Source organism: Budorcas taxicolor, chromosome 6 (assembly GCF_023091745.1).
Source record: "Budorcas taxicolor isolate Tak-1 chromosome 6, Takin1.1, whole genome shotgun sequence".
NCBI lineage: Eukaryota > Metazoa > Chordata > Mammalia > Artiodactyla > Bovidae > Budorcas > Budorcas taxicolor.
In genome coordinates this window covers 12,573,230-12,592,542 of record NC_068915.1, presented here as the reverse complement: position 1 = coordinate 12,592,542, position 19,313 = coordinate 12,573,230, and the positions used below count along the sequence as shown (strand labels likewise).

The following is a 19,313-nucleotide window of genomic DNA, read 5'->3' as shown; positions in this document are numbered from 1 at the left end:
AGGGCGTTTAATAAACTGAACAAAGTTCAGTAGTTATGTACACTCAGATTTAAGCGGGAGTAACAGGAGATAAGGTGCTTGCCTGAATATTGGCAATGATGATCCAGAAAAGTTACATCGTCAGATGTCAGATTTGAGTTAAAAATGGAAGTGAGCTAGCAACCATTAGGAAGAGGGCAAGTTCAGAAATTTTTAGGACTCTTGTGTCAAGTGGTTTGTTCTCAGAAAAACTTTCCTAGGAGAGACCATTATTTTGTGCACACAAATAACGCAGTAAATTGTCATCATCACCAAGTTCATTCTTAGAGGGAAGCTCAGTTCAGTAACTTCATCTTAATGTCACAGGTGAATTCTGTAATAATAAGACCATATAGGATGTGTGGCTGTTGGCACTAGCCAGCCTCACACATGCATAAATAGAGTAACCCTGAAGAAATAAAAAGTGGACACATTGTCAGCAGAAATCACAAATTTATTAACTCTTAAATATATCAATCAGTCATTTACCATTATGGCAAGAAATATATACAGTGTCCCATGGTAAACTGCAGTGTTTCAAAATGAGAGAAGATAATAAATGTGTAATTCTGTTGTGGTGGAAAGAACAAATCACAATTTCCTCACATCTTAGTGTGGAAGACAAACTTGATCTACAGTAATACTTCAACACCACATGCTAAAAGTGTAAAAAAAACCCAAAACTCTATATCTAATATTTTTCTAAAATACATGTATGCCACATATAGCCATTTCACAAAAAGGTAAAAGAAATTAAAAAGGGAAAAATGAGGCCATTACTTTTTCACAGATCTCATTGGCAGGTTAACATGGCTCAATACATTTACTGTTTATATTTAAATATATATTGTTTTAAATTGTGTAATAATTATCAGAAAAGCTTCAATCCATCTACCATACATCCACTAGTAACAATATCTAAGGTGATTAGTAATCAACACAGAAATGTGAAATGAGAGAAAAGCGGGAGGGCTGATTTTTTTTTTTAATTTTTTCGTTTTTTTTGCTTCTGCTTTAAAAATAGGCTTCTGAGGATTGTGAATTACTGCTGTTAAAATAAGGTTGCTGAAGATACCATGCACTATAAAGCATTTCAGGGAGGAGAAAAAGCCCCACAGGAACGGAATAAACAAGGGAAAAATGAGAAGCACAGAGAAAACAGGGACATTTCCCCTTTTTTTTTTTTTTTTTAGCAGGAAAATCCTAACTCCTAGAAAGAAGGCGTAATTTTATTCCGACACTTGAGAGTAGCTATAAAACCACGAGTTGCAGAGATCGAGTTCAAAACACTCAGAGAGGCCTGCAGTGTTCCCCATCCTCTGAACTTCCGAAGCCTAGCAGTGATCACGCAGGAGGGGCGAGGCAGAAGAAAGTGCCTCTGCACAAAATCCAGATCCACGACCGGCTGGGCGCTGTCCTGGCAACTGCTCCACTCAGTAAGACACGCTGCAGGTACAGGAGGGTCCTACTTGCTTTCCTATATGTTTAAACAGTTCTAATACCTGCAACTTAGTTAGGATCCCTACGTCCAAATTAGAGCAGAATTACAAACCTTTGAGCTCTTCTTGACCTCATCTCTATGGGCCCTGAAGATGCTCAAAGTATGAGTCCAGCCACCTCCAAGAGGCCTCAGTTTTTATTTTACCTTCATTATGCAAATTTCACTTTGTTCACACTACTAAACAGGAAAAAAAAGGTAAAGAATGAAAAAAAAGATACAAAAGGAAGCAAACGAAAGTGATAAAGAAATAGGATAAAAGGAAGAAAAAATTAAAAAGCACAGGTTTGAGAAAGGAACAAGAAAATTCAATTCGGCAAATTTCACCAGAACAGTGTGCATATATCCTAAAGTGATCAAACTTGTCAGTGATGTGAGTTTTTCCAGTTTATGTAGTTTGACCAAAAAAAACATGACTTTAGATCGTAGCAAACCCACTAATTCTCACTTCCACATTCATAAATGATTCAACTCACTTTGTTTAACAGCAACACAGCTTTCAGTGAGAAATCATCCATTGCAGCCAGGATCACACCAGGAAACTGAAGGTAATTTTTTGTTTTTTGCCTTTTTTTTTGTTAAGCTAAAACACATGAACAGCAAAGAGTTTTTAAAAATTTACTTTTCTCTTACAAACTCTCATTCAGAGAATGGTAATTCTGAAGTCTGTTAAGTCTTGGCATAAACAGAAATTGGATGACTAGATTGTACTCGAGAATATTGTGGAATTTTTTTTTTTTGCTCACCTCCCCCTATTGTTTGCCAACAATGATTGAAGTTTGCATGGAACATCCCCATAGTTGAAGTGTAAACAATGTATAGGAAGGAATCTATGACAAGATGATGCATCACATAGGCATTACACAGAGGACCTTCACAACTTCATGCACCCGGAAACATGCATGAAGAGGAGGGGAGGACGGCTCAGGGTTACCATCCAGGTGCCTTGAGAACAGAGAATTGCAGAAGTGGCACTGTTGATGTTTAGCTGCAAAGAGAGAGGGAGACATAAACTGTTTTATGAAGCATTATCAGATTGCTTTGCAAAAGATGAGGCGCAGTTATGATTTTTATAGCTAAGTAACAGACTGAAAATACTATGTATAAGAGATCTTTGCTTGCGGCCGTTAAGAGAGAAAATGAATGATGTTAGACAATATTGATTTCCTGCATTAATCTGTCAATTTGTTCACACAGAGCAAAGCTAAAAATACTCAGGCTGCAATCACATGATTAAATATACAGTTTAAGCATTCATGCTTACCAGATAAATTAATAAATGAATCGTATTATTTGGTTGAAAGAGACTAGAAGTTTAACTCCGTCTTTTAGCTTTTGTCACTATTCTTAGACTCCACTGGATGTCAACCCTAGAAGTCAACTGTACAGCCTCAAGAACAGGGAATGTGGGATTATTCTTATTTAACCAGAGGTCTTCTTTCTTTAAACCAACAGCTGGGAGCACTATTTCTTCCAAACTTGGACAAAGTTCAGTGCTTTGAATGGGGAACAAATTCACAATGCTGCCACACGTATCTGAATCCTTCCAATCCAAGGTAAAAAGCCAACCTTAAACAACAACACAGGCATGAATTTAACTACAGTCAACTTTCAATTATCCTCTGGAATTACTCACTTTGTGAGTTCTAAATTTCAGCCTGACTTCCTCCTTGTGGTCAAATACCATTAAACTTGGCCAGGCACAGCAAATTAATGTACTTATTAACCTTAGCTAAGTACAGAACAGGAACTGTAACCTCTTGAAAAACAGACATCAAAGGGTCCTAGAGCCGGATATAAATTAGATCTGGATAATTGAGAGTTGTCTGAATTGACCCAGATAGAATTGACTTCTGATGTGAGAACTCCACAATATTTGAAATGCCATGATCTATATGCTGAAGGTAGGGTCTTTTCAGCACTTAATACCTTGAAAATAAGGGTTATGCTACACAATATTGCCAAACGTTAGACTCAAGAGCTCATGCAGAAATGCTGTGGATTCTCAAAGACCTTTTATGGTTTTCATTGACTATAATGCAAGAAAATATCCTCAAAGAGAGGAAAAACAGCCATGCAGCTTTTCAGTCATTAGCTCCAATCACAAAGTATCACGGAGCGAGATGTTACTTACAAGACCCATATGTGAATGGTTTTCAGGCCTTAGATGTTTTGCCACAAAGAGGTGCTTCCTGAGAAGTTTTCTTTCCCATTTGGAATACAAGGTGGCCTATTAAGAGAAGCCTCACTTAAGCCACCTGGCATAAAATGAAATTTTCTCAAGTAGGCTCTATCCATAAACACTGCAGGGAATTGTAGGAAAACCTGACGACCTAGTACTGAATGAATGTAATCCCTTCTGTAGTAGCTGGCAATTGGTACTGTACCTCTTTGGGGTAAAAAACTCAGAAATGCACAAAGATAGGCATCTTCATTATTGTTACATTTCTCCTGTCTTTTAATTACTTATATATATATAATTTTCTTTTTGAGTGAATTTCAACTTATTTTTTCCTTCTTGACCCACTTTTGACAAATCCAACAGTGATGCATAATAAGGCTAAACGGAAGGCCATTTGAAAACCACTGTGGTGGGACATTATTAAACTAAGACATCCTGATTCTCTGGAGTGTGTTGAATGGCTGTTTGTGTCGTTTTGACTACCCATCCCAAGGCCCCCAGATATGAACAGGTGAGAGAATCTGAAACGAGGTCAGCAGCTGGCTGAACTACTACTGAGTCTGAACACGCCTTCTTGTCCTCATCTCACCATACTTATTCTACACAACCATAATCCCCCTTTTGCCACCTGCAGGTAGCCTTCTGCACCCACAGTCCTACACCGCAGGGAGCTGATGGCTGATGCTGAGCTTTTTCCTCTTGATGCTCCTTGAGCTTAGACTGTGTTCCTTTTGTTCTTTCTATTTTGCCAAATTCCACTCCTCACTTAAGACTGCTCAAATTTCTGTCTTCTCTACAAAGTATACTTCCAACTTGTTCTAAGCACTTTGCTGCATGGGTTATCCATTCCCTTCTACTCTGAAGCTGATTATGAAGTTTTAGTTTTTCCCTTGGTATTGGTGATACAGCAATGTCTTTCACCTTGCGTTTTATCTGGACAAGGTAAGCACCTAGCTGATATAAATGGAAGAGCAACCGTGACCTCTGAGGTACAGTGGTATAGTGAGAAAGATGCTGAAATATTAACACTTGCATTTTAAATGCTATGTTTCATGAGTTTCTAATATCTTTAATAGAGCACCAGTAGAAAAATCTATGAAATGAAGCTCCTTATATGATACAGTTACCCCACAGTATCTGTGGTGGATTGGTTTCAGAGCCCCCAAGGATACCAAACTCTGCAGATGCACAGTCCCTTATATAAAATGGTGTAGAATTTCATCTAACCTGCACCCATCCTCTCATGTACTTTAAATAATCTCTAGAGATTACTTGTAATCGTTAATACAATGTAAATGTTATGTAAATCATTTACCTGCAAGGTAAGTTTAAGTTCTGCTTTTTGAAACATACTGGAATTTCTCTACTACTGAAATTTTTTGATCCAAGACTGGTTGAAACTGTGTGTGAGGAACCTTTGAGTAAAGAGGTTTGACTGTTTTGGCCATTTTAGAAACTTTTTCCTTCCACGTCTCCTTCCTCTGCCAATATGTGACAATGAAGCTGCATAAATTGCTTACCTATCTAAAGTGACTGTATACTTTCTAGGACAAGTTTCAACCAACAAATAGCTAGTCTGATCTTTCCACAGAATTATAGACTGCTTCTTATGAAACATGGATTCTCACCAGTGTAACTAACCACTAGCATTAAATAACAGATACCATGCTATTAACAATGGAATGAGTAAAAGACGCTGACCATGGGCGTATTAACAAAGAAGCTGACAGCCTGGAAATACTTACTTGATGGGTACTGTTGGCGACCCTGAGCGATGAAAATGAACATTCTGCCACTTTCCATCCCGGCGGTGCCACACACGTGTCTCTTCCGACTGCATTGTTTTTGGCATTCCACTGCCGTCCATGTACTGGGTGAGCCTAATGTATGCTATGCAGGCAGCGTCATCGCCCACCAGGTGTACATGAGGGTTCAGGATGATGGTGTGGATGGGTTTATTGCTCTTGGACAAAGCTGAAAGAGAAGAACGTGGAAGAGAGAACTTAGTTTCTGTGCAAAGTAAACCGAAACCAATAATGACTTCCCTTGGGACCAATAAATAGAATATCATTCATTCATTCAACTATTCACTAATGCAAATAATTGAGTGTCTGTACTGTGCAAAGTATAAAGAAAAATAGCAGAAGGAGATACAGTCATTATTTTCTTGGTGGTTAAATTGTACACCACTCAAACTTTGGGTGAAAAAGCTGGAGAGACATAATTATTTACAATGGGAAGTGGTTAGGAACAAGCCGTAGAATGAACAGAGGTGGAGAAGGGCTGGCCCAGGTGCACAGAGCAGTTTATTTTTCCAATAAAGGAACCGCTGGGACAGTTGACAGGATATCCTGTGGGCTGGTTCGTCTTTTTTTTTTTTTGCCAGTTGGTAAAGTACATGGGGCCAGGGAACTACATCATGTATTAAGCATGGAGACTGCTGTCTTCTAAATAGGCTGGCCGTGGTGTGAATCAGGTTCCCCATCTCACCCAGTGGCTCCTTTACTGAGTACAGTCCATTCTAGCCCAACTATGGTTAGCCAGTCAAATCCAAACTTCGGTGCGGGCCATGTAGCCCGATTCTGATCCTCTAGCTCTCCCCTTTGATTTAGCAGCCCTCACTAGGCTCCAGCCTTTGTGGTCTTGACAACATCTATTTATGCTGACTGCTCAATGACTAAGAGAGATGAAGATTTAGTGCAGATATTGATTGATGCTACTCTCTCTGATCACTAAAACAGGCAGAACTGTTTTACGTGTTATCCAAGCATATCCTTCATTCTTAGGAATGATCTGAATTACTTACTGCTACAGTCTGATAAAACACAATATCCCATTATTATGAATATGTATTTATGGAGAGTAATGAAGTGCAGTGTTATGTTGAGGTAGGGTACAATATTAATGGGTTCATTATTCTTTTACTACAGATCAGGTGGTATCAAGCTACAGCCTACTGAAGGAAACATTAGGACATGCTATCCATCACAGCACGAAACAGAGAACATGAAAACATTTATTGAAGTTTCGTTAAGGCTAGTTTACCACATAATTATCTTTGTTTCATTGCAAATATCTAGTGCATATAAGAAAAATTCATTGAATGTAAAAATGCATGCCAACGCAAATATTCTTGTCAATGCTTATAATTACTGGACGTAAACCTGATTATCTGAATCATTACTATGATTCCTCTTTAATTCATAAAAACTTCATTGCAAAAGGTAAATTTACTCCCTGCATCATGCAAACACCTCATACCTAATGTCTTTAGGAGCAGGATAAGAGGAACTTCTCTTTTATACTTTTTTTGGTGACCTTGAGGATTTCTGCAGGAGTTTCTTTTATCACTTTCTCTGAAATGTAGCTATTTTATCTGATACCATTAAAATTCTTGTAATCTGAACAAATATTTACCTCATTACTCATCTTAATACACATTTTCACCTTGGCAATGAGCACTGATTATCATTCTTGAAATCACTTTGGCAAACATTCTGGCATGCTGTAGTTTCTCTTATTTTTTCATATAAACAATGTTTTGAAAACCTAAAATAATTAAATGCTTTTTGGTAACTTACTTCACAGCTTACATATTTACTGGGACTTCTATGGGATGTATTTAATCACCATCACTTTCTATATAAAATTAGGTATTTTTGAAAACATACCAAAGCTTACGGCTATTGGGTTTCTTGATTTCAAATTACAAAATTATGATGTAGGATGCTGGACTAAAGTAAGAATGCTCATTGCAGGAAAGAGCCAAAGAATCTAGAAATTCTGGAGAAATTCAGAGAAGCATGGAAAAGGCATGATATTAAAGTAAATGTACCATTTTCAAAGTAGAATCGATGAAAGTCCATCCCTTCCACTAAATTACCCAAAGCTTCGGGTTCAAAAGCAGTAAGGCCTGGGTCGCAGATTTTTCTGTAGGAAAAAAATAGAATGAGTTAATGTATTTTGTTGTTTCATACATATCCATTTCTAATTTATCAAACAGTCACTGAAGGAAGGAGTCTTAAAAAACACTACAAACATAAAATTTCTATCACAGGCCTTCCCCAGGTGGGTTGAAGAGAAAACCCTAAAAAAGAATTTGGCCTAAGGGCAAGATAATACAACCAGTTCCAGCAGCTGATGATCTACAATGCTTTAGGAGTTTCCTTTGAAACATTTCTAATTTTTAATTTGCAAGGGGAGTTCTCTAGGCCTTCCCCAGTTTTTATAATTCCCTAGTTTTCTAGTTGTTATAAGTTTATTTTTGAAATGCTCTCCAAGTCTGAGTCAATCTCTAAGTCCTATAAAATAAACTTTGCCTTGGAAATGAAATATTTTTGGAATAATCTGAAGCTATCTACATTCATGTCAGTCATTTAGACTGATGTGAAGGTTAGGTGTCACACCTTACATTTTCTGGCAATGTCCTCAAGACTTAAACTTTAAATACAAGCTTAATTAACTTTTATAATTGAGAGATTCAAGTGCACATTAGTTTACTTTTTAATCCTAGAATTATGATTCAAGAAAAAAGATAAGCCAATGGGCTTTCTTGAAAAAATTCAACAAAGAATTTGTTAAATACCTACTATGTAGCAAATATTCTTTGAAACAAACACAACAATTTATACTGGAATGGAAATAAACACAAAGTGCCCAAAACCCAGATTATATGTGAGAAAGGAAAGATGTAAGAGAGAACATTTGAGTTGTACTTTCTGGAGTAAGAGTTTTCCAAGTACGTGGAGGGGTAGGCGTCTCAGAGAAGGCACCTAAAATCTGGATTTGAAGAATTTAGTAGTTCACAAACTTAGAAAAAAAGAATGCATACTGAAGGATTTGGGACCGTTAATTTAGTGAGGCTTCATCTAATTCCCTACAGAAATTCCCCATGTGGGAGATGAAAAGTTAAAATGTTTTTAACAAGAATACAAGTTTTTAAAAGATCATTATGGTTCTTAAAAGTACAGCTCATAGAATTTTGGAACTGATTTTTTTAAAGAATACTTTTAAACTAGAAAATACTCTTTAAAATATCACAGTGGTTTATTCATTGTGGTAAAGAAAGCCTCAGGTGCGGATAGGGTGGGAGTGGGTAGAGATTTTGAACTTTAAACACCTCAGACTTCCTGGTGGGCAGGTATTAAAGCTCAAAGTTAAATATCTGTAGTCTCTAAGAAGCAAAATGGCAAGAACAGTGTTCCCATGGTAACGGGATTTGTTTTCTGCCAGGGGTTATTATATTCTCTATAAATAGACTTTTGGCTGTCAACATTAGTGAATCAAAATTTTTACTACTTTCTATCAGCACCAAAATCATCTGAGGATCACTGTACTATGATGGATCTTTTTACCCAACCACTGAGTCAACATAGTTGAAAACCTGTTAATGTGTTCTTTCTCTCTCTTTCTATGGAAGTAAGTAATGTATGTATCTCTCTCTCCTATCACAGGCTTTGGATTAATAAGAGTCACAAACTGCTCCTTGACCCATGGGGGCGCGTGCTCCAAACAGGTGTTCTAAAGACCAGCTGACAGCTTTACCAATACATCCTACCATCCCCAAATGGAAGGTGCTCTGGGTTAACTACTGGACCTGAGTATACAAAATCAAGCCAGAAGGTAGGAAAAGGAATTAGTGAGCTGAGGAACTGAATTATTTAAAACACCCTATTTAAAAGTGTCTGAGAATATAGCAAGTGCTATATTTCGCCATTTTGGCCTGGCCGACAAACTCCACCATTCCACAGGGGAAAGCTATTGCCATATTTTTTTTCAAGTGTATTATGTTTGATGAATCATATGGGTCTAACAAACAAAGTTATATCAACCAAAAGAATAAAAGAGAGCTAGTCCTATGGTGCAGGATTCTAAACAACTCTTTTAACAACTATTCAATGGTTTAATTTTCTAACAACAAACAATATTTTAAAAACTCCATTTCTTACTATTTATTTCATTCTAAATGTACTCTTACTAGGTCATGTTAAAGAACTGATACACACACACAAATATATATGTATATGCTCGTGTTTTCACACACATTAAATTTATAAGAGGGAGTCCTGGTATTAATTTAGTTCTTATATTCAGTTACTGTCTTCCATACTTTATATTTGGTTATTTATTTGTAGCTGATAAAAAATATCTTATTATATAAAACTTGGAAAGAAGCAAAAAAAAAACAAACCGTATAATTTCATTTCCCAGAGGCAGTATCTTTTGTTCACAATTTTTGTCCCTGTTTAAAATTCAAAATCCATGCCCCTGTTAAATTTTTATAACTAGAAATACAGGGTTAAAGTAGTAACCTGGACCTTTATAAAATTTCTGGTATATAATAACTAATTGTGACCCAAGCCCCAGCCGCTGCCACCATCATGGAAGTGTCCCCATTATACCTGTCAGGCAGTGGGGAAAGCCCCTGGTGTCCTGGCCTCTGTGATCAGCAAGGGTTTTGTCCCTGCTCATCTGACGGGCAGAGAACCTCCTACATTTAGTTTTGCACTTGATTAGTGGGCATCAATATGGTCTCATTTAGTTTGTCATTTATATTTCCTCTTTTGCTAATGGTCAGCTCAGGTCCTTTACCTATTTCTCCATTTTCCAATCTTATCATTTCAATATATATTAATTTTAGGTACATTTTACAAATTTTTGTTAGTTTTATTTTGGCTTTAAAAAATTAAAATAGGTAAGTTCTCTTCTCTAGGTAGCCCAATCATTTTACTTTCTCATTTGTATGAGTCCCCTGCTTTTAAACTTATACCTTTCCAACCAGAGAGCAATCTCATTTTTTTTTTAACATTTAACCCTTTCATTCAAGAGGACCTATAGTATGGTATAAAGGGAAAGTTGAGAACTGATTTTTATCTCCCCTCAAATAGCTAGCTTGTAGACCCACATTCTTTGCACGATAATCCTCCATGCCCTATTTATTTGAAAGTTTTATTTTTATTTGCTCAAAGTGACTTCCTCTAATACCTATAGTATACTTTAAATTTAACATTAAAACCCTTTCTTCAAAGAACATTTTATTTAAGAGACAGACTCCTAAAAGAGATGAAGATACAGTCCAGCTGTATTGGATGCTGCCTCCTGACCTCTCTCTGTCCCATCACTTTTGCAAAAGGTGAGGAAAAACACACCTAAACCCGGATGCACTTTTTCTGTGCTTTCCTGTTTCTTGTGTTTTTAACCTCATGGACTGCTCTGCTTGGAAAGCCTTCTCTCACATGGAGATGAGCTCTGACAAAGAAATCCCCAGTTTTCCTGTCAGAAGTCTAATCTTCTCGCTCTGCAATTTAAAATACACTTGTTTCTCTCCTAGGGCACTTAAGTCATTTATACCTTGAAATGAAGCTACTGTATCAAACCTGGGTTGAATATACATGAGTTCAGGTACACTGAAGAATGCATTCATATAGAGAACACTTAAGTCATATGCATGAAAGCAAAACAAATGTGCCTCTACTCACGTGTAAGCTTCAAAGTCCCCATTGTTGATAGCTTCGATCAGTTGTTCAGTGACTTTGATAATCTCTTGCTTTCGTGCTAAAGGCAAAGAGAAAGAGTTGGGTGAGAATAAAGGGTAGAAGCCATATAAGATTATTCTAATGATACTGCTATTTTCCTCAAACAGGGTACTACCCATTTAAGACAGCCCTCTCAAAATCGTGGTGTTTTCCCCTCTACAGTCTTGCTGCCCGGAGCTCCCAGATCAATGTTAGGTCCTTGTTCTGAGAGCCTGGCAGAAACAGCAGGAAACTGTTCTCAGGCCCTGCTTCAGACCTGCAGACGCACAGCCTAACTTTAACAGGACTCCTGAGGAAGCAGGTTCACGTTGGACAAACACCACTACATCCCCTTTGTAAAAAAATGACATTCACCTGGAAGGTCAAGGCTGTATTTTTTTTACAAATTAGTTTTTATTATCATCTTTATCTCAACATGATTGAGTTTATGAACATTTTTCTCTTGCCATTAACAACTGTGTTATTTAAAGAGTCTTAAAGTATCACATTACTAATATGTCTTTCTTCATAGTACTGCTGAAATGCATTGAGACATTTAACTTATATAAAATTATTATTTTACTGTTTAGCTCAACTAACTCTATGAAAGGGGATGCTAACACTGTAATTGCCATCATATGTAGATAAATGGCCTTCTGTAAACTGTAAATTGGAAAAACAATGTATGAATTAATGCTATGGATGGAGCCAGAAGCATTCCTGTATAGCTGTCAACACTGACATCAAACATGATTTGCTTCTATTTCTAGCCCACAACTGGTAAAATTGTTAAAATAGTTGACTTGGCTCAAATTCCACCCATTTCATCTGCCTCAAGTGTTCTTTTCCTTTTTGGAAAGCCTACTTTGTATTATTTGGCAATTAAGGATATACTATATACCATGACAATTTCTTTAGTTAAATTATTGTTGTAAATTGTTACTAAACTTGGTTGACTCTCTAATGTCTTCCTAGTTAGATTAAAAGCTCCCTGTGGGCAAAGAACATGTTATTTCTTTGTATCCTCTAAAAAGCTTTATCCAATGTCTTTAATAAAAGAGATGCTCAATAAGTTTGTGAATTTGGTCAACTGATGGTGAAAACCTTCTCCTGATTTCAGAACATTATTCTTTTACTAACGAAATAAAAGCATGAAATATTTTAAAAATTAAATTTCATTGAATTTTGTTTTAAGAACATTGTGGTACTTCCTTAAATCACTGGAAATAAACAGGGTAATCACAAAAAGTTATTTCCACTCTCTTTTTTTTTTTTTTTGGCTTGAAAAATACTCATTCATTAATTAACAATTTTGTATGCCTGAAGTTAGGCACAATACACCTGGTCCCTCTTTTCAAGTTATCACAAGGCTGAAATCAAATTATAGTGAGGTAATAAGGCTACTGTTCATCATAGAAAAAACTGAAGTCTGGCTTTAGTTCTTATTGATTAAAGGCAACCAGTTTGCATTTTTAATGAATCTGATCTTTTTAAAGTACATTCTTAACCACAAACTTAAATGTTTATACTCACTTTCAAAACTCCAGGTTATCTAGGTTTAAATATCCCTTACTTAAAATAAATGTTGTGTAAAACCTAGTTTGACTTCATTGAGACTATATGAGACTACCTTATAAAATATGGTTTGTTGATAAAATGGTTATTAACAATGTCAAGGCTGATAGTATAAAAAATAATCACCATATAGGGTAGATTCCATACTCAGTTATTTCATTTATATTGAAAAAAAATAACAGTTTCTTAGTTCCTATACACACTTAAATTCTTGCCCGTGCTCTTTTGATGAATGAATAGCTGTAATACACCAAATAAATATGAAAACATACTGACAGAGATAGTGTCAGGGAATAATTCTATAACACGGATGGTGCCAGAGGCACATTTTAGCTTAAATTTATTTAGGCAATAAGTGATTCATCTGTCTCTGGTCTCAACAGTGTGAACATCTGGCAAAAAGGCATGACAGCTGACCCGATTCCAGAATATACAGGACACTGGTGTGGGAGAGCTCAGAAAATGAAATTAGGAAAATGTGACTATGAAAACTTGCTCCTTGTATTAAATCCTCATTTAAAACTAATAGATTCCCTAAGACACTGAGTGGCTAATTGGTAAAAACTATAGTTTAGAAAACAATGTCAATTTTTTAGAACAAAAAGAAAAGGAAAAAACGGAAGTAAGATTACTGCCCTTTGAAGAGCTTCATTAGGCCAAGTTAGATTACAAAGTGTGAGAAGTTCAGAGTCACTCTCTGAAAGTCTCTGGATTCCTTCACAAGCATAGTATGGTATTAGAAACATGGGGTATACATGGCCTTGACTCACTCTGAACTCCTGTGCAAATACTCACTAGTTCTTCAACAGCTGGCATCCCTACAACTGGCTTAATCTTCATCCTGCATAATTACAGTGACACAAATTGCCTTCTTAGTTCTTATGTTCAGAAACAGTGGTGCTGGGGCTGGCAGGACGGCAGATGGGAGGCGGCCAGGATGCCTCTGTGCTGCATCACCATAAAAACGACGTGAGGCTCTTGGCTTGGGAGGGGCCTGGAACTCAGGAATTTCTAGAGTGCTTACTTCCCCGGAGCAAAGGCGAGTGAGTCAGGGCAGCACATGACAGCTGACTCTTGAAAGGAAAGCAGGAGGCTGGGGATGAATCGTTTGTATATAGCAGTCTGTTGTGGTTGGAATGGTTGCCACAGTGACTTAGAGGAAGCTGGAGGGTTTGGTACTAGCCAGGTGTCCTCTCCTCCACAGTGAGGCTGAGGGATGCTCACTGGGTGAAGTGCCTCAGTGCCTCCGTTCTCTGGGAAGGGCAATTCTCCTCTAGCCCTCCCACTCCCTGAGAGTAAGCGATGGCCACTACGGAAGTCCAAGTGGGGAGATCCGGGATGTGGCACTAACTACTCTAAAGGGGAGGGAAGAATGTACCAGTAAGGTGTTCCCTGAATACCCGAGGCTTCTACCTTGTGGCTAAGCATTTAATCACAGAGAACTGATTACCGAATAGTTTTATTGATAGAATTGAGGTGCTCAAGCCTATACCCACAGGTCCTAAAGAAGACTTCCAGGTTCCTAGGGGAAAGGCAGGAGAGAAAAGCAAATGGGAGAAATATTCCAGATCCTGAGTACAATTACATCCCATGCAATTCTGCAAAAGAACTGCAAATAGCGTCATGTTCCAATTCATATTTTTTGGCTCTTTATTGTTCTAAAGAAGCCTGGAAGAGTAAGATAAGAGTGTGAATGGTCCAAGTATTAAAAAAAAAACAAACAAAAAGAAAACAAAACAAACATCCCTGGGAACTGAGAGTGATTATATGATAAAATAACTGATAGATTTCAACATTTCTCAAGCAGTATGAGATCTGAGCATGGCAGTTCCCTGAGATACGCAGACAGATGTTACCCCTCTTGTTAACAAAGAATTTGAGAGTACAGGTACTGCCCAAAGCCACAGAGTTTGCTGATTACTCCGATACACCATCTTGAAATACTCTTTTTTCACTTTTCCCATCTTTTCTTATCAATCATCTGATCACAGCATCTCACTCACATTTGCCACATGGACTTTAAATGTTTCAATTCCTTGCAAAAGGCACGGTCTGAGGCCCTCTTACCATATACTGTTATCCCTACAGTTCTGTCTATACCAGTACTTTAAATCACTGAGTATCCCATGACTCCCAGGTCGTTACTTCTAGACTGTTCCTCTAGGTCTGTATGTCAGCGCCTACTTTGGAATCTCCATTTGGATATCTCAAATGCATCTTGAATCCAACATACCCTAAACTGAGCATATGAATTTCTGTCACCACAAACCTATTTGCTCTTCCAGGGACCTCATCCTGGTGAATGGCAACATCATCCATTTACACAAGCCAGAAAGAAACCTGAGAATCATTTTTTATTCCCTCATCCTACCTCTCCCAATCCAGTAGTTCAAGCCATAGTGAGTTTGCCTTTTAAAGGCCTTACACATTAATCCACTTCTTTTCTCCTCATCACTCTGGTACAACCAACCATCATTTCTTATCCAGAATAAATGACTAAAGAGGGACTATTAAACCTTGTAAAATCTAAACCAGGGAAGCCCATGTGCATATATGTGTATGTATAGATATACACACACAATGTGTACAAGCATACAATGGAATACTACTCAGCCACAAAAAGGACACAATCATGCCATCTGCAGCAACATGGATGGACCCGGAGATTATCGCACAAAGTGAAGTCAGAAAGACAAAAGCCATATGATATCATTTATGTGTGAAATCTAAAATACGACACAAACGAACTTACCTATGACACAGAAACAGACCCACAGACACAGGGAAAAGACCTGTGGTTGCCAAGGGGTGCAGGAGGGGTGGATTAGGAATTTGGGATTAACAGATGCAAGCTATTATATATAGAATGGATAAACAACAAGGTCCTACTGTATAACACAGGGAACTTATATTCAACATCCTCTGATAAACTATATGGAAAGGAACAGGAAAAAGAATGTATACACATTATAACTGAATCACTTTGGTGTACAACAGAAATTAACACAACACTGTAAATCAACTATAATAAATTGAACAAATATTTGTTCTGTTTAACTACTATGTCTACATTCACAGAGTTCCTGGGTACTTGCCTGCCAGAGACTTGAAGGACACAGGGATTGAGTGACTTGTTGAAGTCATCCAGTCAGTTCAAAAGCTGTGCCAGGACTGGAACTTTATTTGGCTGAGGTGCTGTCTGCTGTTTAATTCACTAATCTATGTTCCTTTGCAGCCTACAGTGCCTAATTCAATATGTTGAAGTCATAAACTTAAATGAACCACCTAAATGCCTTTGCACTTTCTCTGGCAAGGTGACTGACAACTTAATTACTGGGCCAGAGTTGTAGTTAATTATTACACCAATTCAAAAAAATTGGATCTCCCATGGTTTGTCTTTTTCCATGCTGCCATTAACAAAAATAATGATTTGGAATAGTTATTATCTTAGGCAAATATACAAATTAGTATCATTCTCATGCCCTTGGTAGTTTTATCGAAAAAGGTACCTGTCAACTTAGCTATGTTTGGAGTTTCCTGTGGAATTAACAGCTTGTTTCTTAGTCACTGTTTTTATTTCACTAGTTTCATAGATTATTAACAGTTGGGAGAGTAATTTCCATTATTTTGGCTTTTAAAATCAAAGTCAAGGATTCTGGAGTTGATTGGTTTAATAATTTATAATATTTTATTCAAATATAACAGCTGGAAATTACCAAATTTCTATTCAAGATTGCTTTCAAGTATCTCACTTACCCCAAAATCACCTGTTCAATAACATCAATATTTCAGCCTTTTAATTGCTGGAGATCCAAAAGATTTAAAAGATAAAATAAATTATTCAAATCATCTATGTACTTTGCTCTATAAAAAACTACTCTTAGTTTCAAAGTACAAATTGTTAATTGGGGAAGAAGTACTATTAGTCCTGTTACATTGCTATGGCCTGATAATAAATGATTAGCAAATATTTAAAAACAGAAATGTATGGCACTGAAATCATTTGGTGTAAGTAAAAGTGTGTTTAGATTTTTTTTAAAAAGTTTGTGACAATATCTTTGGGTTACAAAATATGGCTGTGTCATTCCTAAGATGAGTCTGAATCTGAAGATGAAAAAAAATTACTATTTACTACTTTTTAAAAAGGATTGAAGTATTTGTAAAGTATTTATGAGGATTTTCATTAAAAATGGCTTACGTGCACGTTTCAGAGTCTAAAGAAGCTGTATGAGACCAAATAGAATGTCTGCTGATATGAAAAAACTCAGTGCATCCACACTTAAGTAACTGGGTAACAGTTCTGCCAGAAGCTAGAAATAGGACAACATTATGAATACCATTGGGTACTTTAAATATTAAGATGTTGTATTAATAAGATTGGTGTCACACCACTTCCAGTTAAGAGTTGACTGGTTCGAAGATTCATGTCAACTGCTTAGATTGAAGAGTAAAATTGTACTCTTTAAGTATCAGGCTTATATACTTGCATAACAAGAGAAATATTAAGCATTCTCTAGAGGTATTTCTTTCTTCCACTGCAGAACTAAATAAGGTGACAGTCAAAACTATTGTCTCAAGAGAAAAAATCAGATTTATAAAAGAGACAATGAGAGGATTTTTAAATACGTGGAAAGTTCTTTCTAGCCTTTCTTTTTTTCTTTTTTTTTTTTTTGGTGGTGGTGTGTTGTCATGAAGGAAATACAGCTTTCCCTAAATCTTGGAACTATAACGATTCCAACTAACCCCTCCAATCAATTTTACATGATATTAGCCAAAACAGGTCAAAAGTTAAGGTCAACATGCTCTGTCCTTCAGTATGAATATGCAGCAGTGTCAAATACTGAGAAGGGTTAAAATTCTGTGCAGCCATGAGGATAGGTGTATTTTTCAATGATTTCTACTGCTGTTGCTTAGCTTATAATTAATTTATCTTCTTTTAAATAACTTATTCTTTTATAAAAAGTATAAAATTAGTTCACACAAACACTGAGTTCAGTGAAAAAGAATTCACTATATTCTTAGACAAGTTTATTTATAACTACACCTTCCTGAATAATTTAATTGGTAGATTCTTGAGTGCTCCCATGCATCAAGAATGCAGGAGGAATGTAAGACACAATCCTGTGTGTTATACAACCACCTTCTTTTTACATTTTGCAAAAGACAAAAATAAAAACCAACCAAACAAAAAGATCTATCAAAATCAATTGAAGTGTGGTTACCTTTGGATTTTTTTGAGAAAGAACTAAGCTAGTAAAGAATCCACCTGCAATGCGAGAGACCTGGGTTTGATCACTGGCTTGGGAAGATCTGGAGGAGGGAATGGCAGCCCACTCCAGTATTCTTGCCTGGAGAATCCCACGGATGGAGAAGCCTGGCGGACCACAGTCCATGGGGTCGCAAAGAGTCGGACACGACTGAAGTGACTTAGCACACGGCACAGCACAGGCTAACTATAGTTATAAAAAATATGTTACTCTGTGACATTTATTGAGTTCCATATGATATTTTTTAAAGGTCTGTTCCCTGTATTTCCAGGTTCACACAAGTTCCTAATCATACTTCAGCACTGCTTGCACCAGTGTACCTCAATGAAGTTGGAACTAAGCAGTTTTCTCAATCACCACTGTATAGATAACACAGATACTTTAAGAACAGCATTGTACTTTCTTGTGTAAAATAATATTCATCTCATTTTGACCCATTTCCCTTGACAAGACTGACAAGATAACTCAGCAGATTTTACTACCACCCAAGAAAACTCAGCAGCATCTGCTGTCATTGTAATCCCACACTTTATTGCTAAAAATTTCTCATCTTCAGCAGCTTTCATTGCAAAGTCTATCATTATCCAATTCATGCTTCCTGAAGCAATGAATGGGAATTGCAAGGGCAGATCATGTCTAGTGTGGTGGAAAGAAAAGAGGCCAATTCACAAAACATGTCATAGAACCCAGTCCCACCCATACATTTTTTTAAAGACCTACAGCATCTACAATCAACAGTAAATTATCAACAGTAAATTTCAACTAATGAAAAAAGTTTATGCAACAAATAACATATTTAAACAATTTTTTTCAATTTGGAAAATTATGGGAAAATAATAGACTCTTAATATGTCAATTGTATTAAAAACATAAGTTTGTCAATGACATTGTAGATCCAAAGGCCAGGGCCCAATGTAATATATGTGCCTACATGCCTTAACTGATGATCTGAAAATTGTATAGCCTTCTGAGATGCCACACCATAGACTGAAAAGGCACAGCTGTGGTCAGTCTGGATAAACTTATAATGGCTTACCACAACTTGCAAGATATACTTAGGTTTGGGAGAAAATAACTTCCCATTTTCACCACACACACAAACACATACACACACATTCACAAAATGATGTGAGTTCCTGTAATTCTTCTGAAGTCCCCGGGCATTTGACAGACAGCAGTGATAAGACTCTGAGGACCAAGAGTCATGTCCATGGTTGGTTGCTACATTTTTTCGAAACTTAATTTGGGAGGGTGAAAAC

At 36.9% G+C, this 19,313-nt stretch overlaps 1 protein-coding gene across 9 annotated transcripts in view; it reads right to left on the bottom strand.

Annotated features, from left to right (window-relative positions):
* Nucleotides 1-461: 461 nt before the first annotated feature.
* The window catches only part of CAMK2D (calcium/calmodulin dependent protein kinase II delta), a 319,598-nt gene continuing 300,746 nt past the window's right edge, over nt 462-19,313 (bottom strand). For 6 of the 9 annotated variants that reach the window (XM_052641898.1, XM_052641900.1, XM_052641906.1 and 3 more), the window contains 5 exons: nt 11,177-11,252; nt 7,534-7,628; nt 5,444-5,672; nt 3,651-3,746; nt 462-2,504 (listed from right to left, as the gene is read on the bottom strand). In XM_052641898.1, coding sequence (XP_052497858.1) covers nt 3,680-3,746; nt 5,444-5,672; nt 7,534-7,628; nt 11,177-11,252 — 467 coding nt within the window. In that variant the 3' untranslated portion in view covers nt 462-2,504; nt 3,651-3,679. Of the gene's footprint in view, nt 2,505-3,650; nt 3,747-5,439; nt 5,673-7,533; nt 7,629-11,176; nt 11,253-19,313 lie in introns of those variants that run through there. The other 3 variants (XM_052641908.1, XM_052641905.1, XM_052641904.1) reach the window with 2 other exon arrangements.